This window comes from Haplochromis burtoni, unplaced genomic scaffold, assembly GCF_018398535.1.
Source record: "Haplochromis burtoni strain Fernald_Lab_line unplaced genomic scaffold, NCSU_Asbu1 Contig_599, whole genome shotgun sequence".
Lineage (NCBI taxonomy): Eukaryota > Metazoa > Chordata > Actinopteri > Cichliformes > Cichlidae > Haplochromis > Haplochromis burtoni.
Genome location: NW_024582960.1, coordinates 186,887 through 198,105, shown reverse-complemented (window position 1 = coordinate 198,105; position 11,219 = coordinate 186,887). Strand labels below are relative to the sequence as shown.

The window sequence follows — 11,219 nt, the reverse complement described above, 5'->3', positions numbered from 1 at the left end:
CACACACACACACACACACACACACACACACACACACACACATACAGTAGGGAGGCAAAGATGAGGATTGTTTGGCTGTCAGTGTCCTGCTGCCACACCAGCTGGACGCTGCCTCAGAGTGACACCCAAACTAACAAACACACCAAGTGACCCAGAACAGTCTGCCTCTGTGCATGTGTGCTCGTAACCACATGATGATGTTCCTGTGTTTGTGTGCGTGCGCCTGTGTTTATCTGTCGGTTAGAGACCAACACAACTTCCAAAATGAGCTTCATCCAGTGTGGCTGGTGCCAGCAGAGTCATCATCTCACTACACAAAAGCCCAAACATGCACACACAAACACACACATACACAGTTGTCCAAAGCATTAACAGCATCACGAGCCAGGCATCAAACAAGCTTCTCATACTAAGATGGCTCACTTTGTCTGTGTTTGAGGTACTGCCCATCGAAGATTTCTTCACATGTAGAGATCTCTCACTGTGCCTTCGTGTGATGCTGTGCCCAATTTTTCATCTGCTGCCTCACTAAGAAATCCTGCCTCAGAGCCTCTTTGTCTGTTACCGTCTTCCTTTCAAAGTCCAAGGGAGTGACATGGACAATTTGTTACACTGCATACAGACATTCTTTCACATACCCATACACATTATGTACACTTGATTACACCTAAGAACCTATAAAGGAAATAAACTCCCCGATACTAAATCCATAGATTTCCATCAGAACCATTATCTGCTCTTATTAGCTGCCAACTTTAATGACTTGGGCAGTTTTCTCAAGAATTGTCATCTCACTGATGTAAATACTGTAGTCAGTATTTCAATGTTGGAATGAAAAATTTATTTCAGCTGACTTATAATTCAGAAGTTTGTCTTCCTTTTTAAAAGTTTTTCTTCTGAATTCTTCTGTGGACTTGATTCCCTCCTGCCATGGTTTTCTGAATGTGCCTCATTTGTCTCCATCTCTCATGAAACTTGATCAGACCCAGGCTCTGATCATAATTCCCTATTTTTGTTTCCTTTCTTCAGTTTTCATGTCTTTATATTGGAAGAAAAACTTGCAAATCTGAAAATGGTCAATATTAAAATTAATGTAAATTCCAGGAACTTGTCATCAGGGATACTCGTAACATTCTGCAACGGGCCTACTTATGTAAACAGACAGGAGACTAGGACCCAGTCAATAACAAACAATATTCATTAGGCAAGCAAACAAATATTTCAATGATTTGTTTTAGTTTTCGAAATAGTAATAAATAATGTGTTAATGGCATTACTCTGGTAAAGTGTAATATCAGCATTAAATAGTTGTAAAAACCTATATTATTATTTATGTTAAATCTGCTTATTTCCCTTCAGATTGAAAAGCTGTCTAAGGATTTGGAAGAGGCAAAAACTAAGGTGATCACTGTTACCGTTCCTGTGCCAACACCTGTATTTCCCCCTCCGCCACCTCCTCCTCCACTCCCAGGCCAAAATGTAGGTATACCTCCACCTCCACCACCTCTACCAGGCCATGCAAACGTACCTGTTCCCCAAGCCCCGCAGGGTCCTCCTTTACCGGGTCATGCTGGTATACCTCCACCTCCACCTCCTTTACCTGGCATGCCAGGACCCCCACCACCTCCACCCCTCCCTGGCATGCCAGGACCCCCACCACCTCCACCCCTCCCTGGCATGCCAGGACCACCACCACCTCCACCCCTCCCTGGCATGCCAGGACCACCACCACCTCCACCCCTCCCTGGCATGCCAGGACCACCACCACCACCACCACCTGGAGGTCCTGGTATTCCTCCTCCACCCCCAGGTCCAGGGATGCCTCCACCTCCACCATTTGCCATGGGGGGCTGGGGTGCCCCTGCACCACCAGCACTGCCATTTGGGCTCAAGCCTAAGAAGGAGTACAAGCCTGAGGTTCAGTTGAAGAGAGCCAACTGGAGTAAGGTCAGTCTTACAGCAGTTAACTCTGTTTTTAATTTTTAATTTTCCATCACCTATGTCATACTGCAAATTTTGAGTAAAAGGCAATGCAGGTGCTTTTTCACACTTTTTTCCATTGTAAATGAACCAAGATGACTCAAAATACAAGTTAAAGCGTGGGTAATTCCTTCCACATATGTTTGAATATGGCCCAAAAAATGAAGCACAATTGAAGAAGTTGTCTTTGCTTTTGATCATCATCTTCTGTCTTGATGCCAAAAATCATGCCAATTTTCAAAATGTGTTGCTTGTCAGCTAACATAACATGCTGTTATTCAGCTCCTCATTATCACACAAACTGCTTGAGTAAAAATGGGCAGGGAATCTAAATAATTCAGTTTGTATGTCACAGCGTGCAAAAAATGAAAAGTGGAGCTTAAACAGCGGGATCTTGACCTAAAGTGACTTTCATTCATACGTGTATCTCATGACTATGTGCCTCATGTTCTTCTCCTCCCTCTCATCTGTGATGGTTAAAACATCAAAACGGCCCTCTGTCTTTCTTTAGCCTAAAGCTACTGTTTAATGGCTTCAACAGACTTCATCAGCATTTAGCTTCTCTCTCTCTTCCTCGCTCTCTCTCCCTCGCTTTCTCTCTGGTGAGAGTGTTTGACGAGGATGTCACAGAAATTGCTTTTTAATAAGCCTTCTTCTTTTAACTGCACCACTGAAAGATAATTAAATTGCTGCTAGAAAGGACAGTATTCTTTTGTAATTTAAATTAACTTTTTTTTTTCCAGGCTTGGTCTCATCCTCCTCTTTGCATGCTCTCTTGCTTTCTTTCTTGCTCCTTAAGCTCATCCCCATATCACATTTCCCTTCCTTACTGTCTTTTCTGTCCTATACCCATCCTTGAGGCTTTGTCCATAATGAAAGGCCTGATATCTGTAAATTTACTACCACTTTTTCTCACTTGCTCTCCATTTCCCTTTTTCTCTTTCTCTTTTTTAATAAGAGCGTTTAGAAAGTGAAGAAAATGTATGCACAGTTAATTGTGAGAAAGCACCAAATGGAGGAGGGAAAAAGTAGAAGTCTTTGCATTTTTGGTGCACAAGGCTCTGAAGCTATAGATGCTTTGTTGTCAAGACAGTGTGGGACGATTAACGAAAATGAGTACTTACTTGCCCTTTGTCTTTCTTCCTTTCTCCTCTTCTCCCTCTGTTTTCACACTACTGCCGCTTCCTTTTCTTCTAATGAGCTTCTTTATCTGCTCATTGTTCACAAGGTGCATAGATGACCAATTTCTGTCATTATCTAACACAACTAATTTGTTACTCATTTAGTAGCTCTGTCTTTCACACCTTAAATATGACCCCTTCCTCTTTTAGATCGGACCTGAGGACCTCTCAGAAAATAGCTTCTGGATCAAGGCGAAAGAAGACCAATTTGAAAATAACGAACTCTTTGCCAAACTTACCTTAACGTTTTCTTCGCAGACAAAAAGTAAGTGTGTGACTTGTCTTTTTAACTGCTCACTTTTATCATATTGTGTTTCATAATAATGAACAATGCCTTACTTTGCTTCTCTCCCCTCCCACGTCTGCCCCCTATCTAATGGGCTTCATGTCTATTTTGATCTTCCTGCTCTGCTTCCATCAGCCACCAAAGGTAAGAATAACAGATGCACACTTCCATTTTTCTTTTAGTCCTTTCTTCATACATCTTGTCCAGTGTTTCTCACCTTTTCTTTTTCTCCTTGGAGGAAACACTGCACATATATTATTCATAAATGCCATGTCAAAACAGCATCTCACATTAGTTCATGAATAAACCAATCACACGTTTATCTGTATATGTGTTCATCTCCCCAACGTGCCCGTGACTTGTTTTGTTGAGACTCACTACTGGGTGAGATGCATTGGTACTTGGAGTCATAGAGGGAGATGAACAAAGGGAGAAATAAGGAGAAGGTCACTGATGTCCTTTGACTTGCCACCTGCTGTCCTGGCACAAAGCGCTGACACATGGGTGTACACACACCTGTCCACTCCTATCACCTTGTCCCAGTGTCACAGAGCCTTCTGGTCCAACTCCTCCATATTCAAATCATAACCAAGACACCCAGAACTCCCAGACAGTATGTGCTGTGTGTTTAAGGCCATCTGACCTTCACATTCAGTCTGAGCACATGTCAAATACTCACACACGCGCACATGCACATGCGCTTGCTCACATCATATACATAAACAGGAGCGTCCTTGCACGCTTGGCTGATGCTAGCTCATGATGTGGCTTAAATGTCAGCGTTGGCAGCTGTCCCATCTGCATTCACCTGTATGGCAAGTTCTAACGCCTGCCTGTCACTCCATAATTTGACCCCTCCCCAACTCACTTTGGCCCATGCGCCCATGCCTCCTCTTCTTATTGGCCAAGACAGCCGCCTGTTCTGGATGATGTCTAATAACCTTTTCTGAGTCCTGTGTATAAAGACACGTGGCCTTTACATAGCCACACACCTGTCTGTATGTCTGCCTGTGTGGGTGAGGGGTGGGGAGTTGTTGATTTCCTGGGCGTGTTTTGATAGTTGTGAATAAAACATTAATTGGCACTAAATTGGGAATTTGTGTGCCCTTTCAATCAATTTATTCTGTGCTGTTTCTTTTCCATATATGTTTGTGTATTTGTCATAGCACATGCCTATCAGTATCACACAACCAACTTAGTGGTCATGTAAATAATCTTCACTCCTTGTCCGTCTTTCGCTTGCTTAAATACACCCCTCAAGATCGACATTCCTTTTGACCTCACCCTTCTTACCCTTTACCTCTGAGACCGCAGATTCACTCTTCCTCATCTGCCTCTCCTTCCTCCTCCTGTGCCGCCCATTCCTCGTTAGCCACTAAAAACTGACTGACACTACACTGAGCCACCGCTGACCCTCTCTGACCCTTTTCTCCATCAGCTGCCCAGCAGCTGGATTTTGCAAGCACACAGACACCCACACAGGAAAAACAACACAGGGAGGCGGGTAGTGTGCTCAGGGCAGGGTCAGAGGTGTTGACCTCTGCTGCATGCTCGAAGAGCAGAGAGCTGATGGTGGGACACACGCCCACTGGCTGCACACAGCTCTCATGGACAAAATTCAACACTTTCACACACTCGTGCTCTTTAACACAGTTGTGCATCCATGACTTTAGAGGACATTACACAAACTAGCATTTATTTCCTGGAGATTTACTCTATGCTTAAGCATTAGTGCTACTTGTCTAACCTTACCCAAAATCCTATCATACACCTAAGCTCAACACGACTTCACCCAAAGATTTAATGCTTTAAAATATGGCAACTAGGGTTTTCTTTTTTTCTTTTTTTCTTTTTTTTTAACATCCATAACGCATGAGAACAGATTTAGCTCACCTATAAATTGTTTTGTCTGGACAGAGATATGGAAATGTAATTTAACTTTTGATGTTTTCCCTGTTTGTTCTCTATATATCTGTTTACTCGCATTGAAAAAAGGGTGAAGTTCAGTAAATCAGCTTAGGACTGTTATCAGTCTTCTTTCTCTTTAGATACTGAATGTCAGAATTTAACTAAATATATGCCACAATGCTGCACAAATTTCAGAGATAAGCGAAGACTTCGTGGTCTAGATCAGGTGATGTGATCTTAATTGTCCACTTTAAATGGATTTTGCTGCAGCAGTATCAGTTATGTTACAATTTATCTGCAGCTAAAGGTAGTTTAAGTGTTTGAGATGCTGCAGTGCCTAATATTATGGTTCGAGGTACATTTAAAGTAACTGGTGTCTTTGTTTCACTAAGAATGCATTCTGCACTTTATCATGTAACTATGGAGTTTGGCTGATCTTGGTACGAGACACTTCACTGTTACATTGTACAGCTTGACATTGATTTTTGTAAGCTTTATTTAGAATACTGACCAAAATGTACAGGGAGTGCAGAATTATTAGGCAAGTTGTATTTTTGAGGAATAATTTTATTATTGAACAACAACCATGTTCTCAATGAACCCAAAAAACTCATTAATATCAAAGCTGAATGTTTTTGGAAGTAGTTTTTAGTTTGTTTTTAGTTTTAGCTATTTTAGGGGGATATCTGTGTGTGCAGGTGACTATTACTGTGCATAATTATTAGGCAACTTAACAAAAAACAAATATATACCCATTTCAATTATTTATTTTTACCAGTGAAACCAATATAACATCTCCACATTCACAAATATACATTTCTGACATTCAAAAACAAAACAAAAACAAATCAGCGACCAATATAGCCACCTTTCTTTGCAAGGACACTCAAAAGCCTGCCATCCATGGATTCTGTCAGTGTTTTGATCTGTTCACCATCAACATTGCGTGCAGCAGCAACCACAGCCTCCCAGACACTGTTCAGAGAGGTGTACTGTTTTCCCTCCTTGTAAATCTCACATTTGATGATGGACCACAGGTTCTCAATGGGGTTCAGATCAGGTGAACAAGGAGGCCATGTCATTAGTTTTTCTTCTTTTATACCCTTTCTTGCCAGCCACGCTGTGGAGTACTTGGACGCGTGTGATGGAGCATTGTCCTGCATGAAAATCATGTTTTTCTTGAAGGATGCAGACTTCTTCCTGTACCACTGCTTGAAGAAGGTGTCTTCCAGAAACTGGCAGTAGGACTGGGAGTTGAGCTTGACTCCATCCTCAACCCGAAAAGGCCCCACAAGCTCATCTTTGATGATACCAGCCCAAACCAGTACTCCACCTCCACCTTGCTGGCGTCTGAGTCGGACTGGAGCTCTCTGCCCTTTACCAATCCAGCCACGGGCCCATCCATCTGGCCCATCAAGACTCACTCTCATTTCATCAGTCCATAAAACCTTAGAAAAACCAGTCTTGAGATATTTCTTGGCCCAGTCTTGACGTTTCAGCTTGTGTGTCTTGTTCAGTGGTGGTCGTCTTTCAGCCTTTCTTACCTTGGCCATGTCTCTGAGTATTGCACACCTTGTGCTTTTGGGCACTCCAGTGATGTTGCAGCTCTGAAATATGGCCAAACTGGTGGCAAGTGGCATCTTGGCAGCTGCACGCTTGACTTTTCTCAGTTCATGGGCAGTTATTTTGCGCCTTGGTTTTTCCACACGCTTCTTGCGACCCTGTTGACTATTTTGAATGAAACGCTTGATTGTTCGATGATCACGCTTCAGAAGCTTTGCAATTTTGAGACTGCTGCATCCCTCTGCAAGATATCTCACTATTTTTGACTTTTCTGAGCCTGTCAAGTCCTTCTTTTGACCCATTTTGCCAAAGGAAAGGACGTTGCCTAATAATTATGCACACCTGATATAGGGTGTTGATGTCATTAGACCACACCCCTTCTCATTACAGAGATGCACATCACCTAATATGCTTAATTGGTAGTAGGCTTTCGAGCCTATGCAGCTTGGAGTAAGACAACATGCATGAAGAGAATGATGTGGACAAAATACTCATTTGCCTAATAATTCTGCACTCCCTGTACTAATAAGTAACTACTCACATTCTACTGATGTATTAGTGGAGAACTAGTGCTATTATACTGCCAGATATGTGTAAGAAGAAAGCTATTTTTTCCTTTATTGTTGTATGCAAGTGTAAAGGCTTGTACAAAGATCAGACTATGACCTATGTTTGGCTTTAAAGTTGTTAGTGTAGCATAAAGGAGTTTTGGCAGGAGACTTTTTGGCACATTTCCCGTAAGCATGGTTTCTCACTTTGAAATGCTTATCTTGGTTTTCTATTTGTTTTTATTTCTTTTCTTAATTCGTTTTTTAAACTAATACTATTGGAGGATCAGAAAAAATGTTTCTTTTTTTTTTTTTTTAAACAATACTTTTTTGGAAAAGTACAGGTGGACAGTGACAATACCAGAGCTCAGACACTGTTCATCTAGTATCAGTATATATAACCTGAACTGTCCTTTTTTTTTCACTTTTGCAGTCAGCGTGTTTGATAGCAGGTGCCTTTTGAAGTCGGCACCTCAGATAGCCCAATTAGCGAAAGAATGAGAGGGAGAGAGTGGGAGACAGAAAGGAGGTGGTGGGTGAAATAAAAGAAGCTTGAGCAGAGGGAAAGGCTGGACTAGGGGGAGCGGTGGTGATTAATTTGATTCGGGAGAGAAAAGGGCCAGGAGCATATATAGTTATTAATCCTCATAATAGGAGGATCATTTTCATATCCCAATTCTCCAGCCTTTACACCCTTACCTCTTCTGTCTCAGTCTCGACTGCTGTGTTTCTGTGCACTGTTGTGGTATGTCGTCCTCATTTGTCATTATGGTGGAGATTCTCCCTCCCAAAGGAGGCCCATTGTCATGCTATCCACTGTGTATCGCTGCATAACACACCTACACATATAACTGCACCTTTGTATCGCATTCACTTTCTATAAATTGCAAAAACGTTTATCGTGTATGTTTATCAGCACAAGGGTCCCTGTATGCTGGTGTGCTCGACAGAGTGGGTGGGTGAGCTCAGCCACATTTACAGACCAATTATAATAAGCCTTTTGATCTCCCTGTGTTCTGACGAAATCAATTTCCTTCTCTGTAGGTGTGTGTGTGTGTGTGTGTGTGTGTGTGTGTGTGTCCTCTATTGGTGTTTATGTGTGTCAATGCATGCACGTATTAGCTGAGTTTTAACTTGGGTCTACTCTGTTCACTTTTCACTTTAATGAGCCAGAAATCAGCAAGAAAGTGCATGCTGTGTGTGTGTGTGTGTGTGTGTGTGTGTGTGTGTCTGTTTGCATGCATGCCTGGGGCCCTCACCAGGGTTGTAGACCAATCAGTTAAAGGGATGAGAGATGTAATATATCAGCAATAAAAGACCAAGAGGCATAGAGAATGATGGTGCCATGTTGATTAGATCATTACATCTTCTGCTAGACAGAGTTCACAACATTTGTTGTTTGTGTTACAGTATACAGGCTCAAGGTCATTGCAAGTTGAAGAAATATTTCCATACTAATGAAGTGACTTAAGCAGACTCCTGCCCCTACAGCACAGTTGTTTACAACAGTCTGATTGCTTGACTGGTAGAAAAAATGGCAACTGTGTGATTACATGATTGTCGCTCTAAATTTGCCTTTCGGTCCTTTTTGAGAACACAGGCTGGGGGGATGCAGTTTAGTGTCTCTTCTAATTTTAAATCTAATTGGCAAGTAGTCACTGCTTCAGATTTGACAGGCCTCATGACATGAAAATCATTTCAGGTGAGAAGATGAAAAACTGAATGGATACCTTCACTATGATCTCCCATGGTGTCTATATCCACAGAGTATTATAATAGAATGTAGTTATAGAAGATGATTTACTTTTGCACCGCTGCCTGTTCTCTAGGTCAAGGGCAAGAAATGTTCGAGCTGTTCAGTGTATGTGTTTAATTGTATGTATGATTATTTATAATTAGGCAGAGTTTTAGATGATGGTTTATGGGTTATTGAGTGTCAGAGCTGCAGTCTCCTAAGACTGTTTAAAAATGTACTAATAAGCCAGTTAGATGAGTAAATGAGGGATGGGCATACTGAATGAAAACATAAGTGTTTGTGCATGCCTGTGTACGCCTGTGCAGTTGTGCTAAATTAGTATTGGCTTTGAAAAGCTTGTGTGCAATATGCTTTAACTTCTCTTTGAGTATGGGTATATCTCTGTGTGTATGTTTTCACTTGTGTAGCCTACTACAGGTCTTGTTAATTGTGCAGTGCTCAGGCTGGGGTCACATAAAGAGAAGCGGGTTAATGCAAGGGTCACTAATGCTGTGTATGGAGCACGGAAAAAATATCACACCACACTTTCCTTCTATTCTTCCTTATCTATTTCATTTCTGGATGTAGCCATTTCTCTAATTATATCTCCTTTCTCAACCTTTTTGCTGCAAATAGTTACATGATTGAATAACTGTGGCTCTTTATACAGCAGTACCTGTGAGGTGCACTAATCTAAACAGCTCCAGTCTGTCCATTTTCTAGTAATTCCCTACAGTCCCACTGGATCTTCAAATTAGACAAAATATTATTTCCCTAACAGTGTTTCCAGTCGGTGTAAGGATAACTCTGTCTCCTTTTAATGTGAAAGGGTACGATGGGTTTGTTTGCCCATTGTTTTGCTCAAAGGGTGAGCCCATCCATCCTGCATAGCATTTGGGGACCAACCACTTTAGTAGGTGAAGGTCTGTGTATATTGTTGCTGCTTGGTACTCTCATCCCAAGTGCTTCACACTCTGTTGCAAACCGTCAAGTCCATGCTGAGGACACATTTTGATATCAAACCACATCATTTGCAGTGACTTGAATGTGGTCATGCTAATCATAGACAGAATTGTCTAAACGGCGCCCATATCCCATATTCGGACCAAAATATTTTCTAGCTTTTCAATGAGCAGGTGTGATCTTCAAATGACGGATTTGATGTTTATAGGTTGTGTTTGTCTACCAGTGCTTAAGTTTAAATCCAAACTATACCTCTTAAGCCCTCAACAGCAGCGGTGCATTAGGTTGGCTTTGCTTGTCTCTAAGCCTCGATGTGTATTCTCAGTTCGTCAATAGCAATCGTTCCCTTATTCATACTCTTTATGGTTACGGAACAGCCGCAAAATGCAGTTTATTCATCAGGCCTTATCAGGTTCAAACACATCTGTGCGTGCTCACGTTGGTTCTCACTGCCAACTGCAACAGCTCACTTGTATGCGCAAACAGAAGCATACGCTTATGCATACACATGTAAGCATGCTCACACAAACATACACACACTCACAGTTTTGTCCCACTCATTCTCTTCATTTCATTCCTCCCTCCATCCCTCCCTCGTTACAGCTCTCTCCCCACTGTTTTACATGCAAATGAGCTAAGTGTACTTATGCCCTAGCATTACTGCTGTGTGTGCCTAATCTCCTTGCTGCCTTTTCTCTTTCCTGGAGATTATCCTGTTTTTAGACAGAATAGGCCTTCTACGCTTCACTCGGCTCCTCTCCCAAGCAGCCAGCCAGCTGGTCAGTTAGCCAGAAGCCAACCTGCCAGCATCCCAGTCTCGCATCCCACTACCATTAGCATTTTAAATTTTCCCAGTGATATGACAACTGTGCAGCAGTTGAAAAAAATCTGTGTGTACATTTGTAATGTTTGTGTGTGTGTGTGTGTGTGTGTGTGTGTGTGTGTGTGTGTTTGTGTGTGTGTGTGTTTTTAATTGAAGGATTGGTGATAAGCTCTAAAGCTTGTTACAGATGCTAAGTGTCCTCAGTTGTGCGATTTTTGTCTTTTTTCTTCTT

General features: G+C 41.9%; 1 protein-coding gene across 3 annotated transcripts in view; it reads left to right on the top strand.

The window, feature by feature from the left end:
- The window catches only part of LOC102309003 (protein diaphanous homolog 1), a 99,725-nt gene that overhangs the window by 42,351 nt on the left and 46,155 nt on the right, over window positions 1-11,219 (top strand). For all 3 annotated transcript variants that reach the window (XM_005948894.2, XM_005948896.2, XM_014329797.2), the window contains 3 exons: window positions 1,360-1,947; window positions 3,312-3,426; window positions 3,583-3,591. In XM_005948894.2, the coding sequence (XP_005948956.1) occupies window positions 1,360-1,947; window positions 3,312-3,426; window positions 3,583-3,591 (712 nt within the window). The remainder of the gene's footprint in view (window positions 1-1,359; window positions 1,948-3,311; window positions 3,427-3,582; window positions 3,592-11,219) is intronic.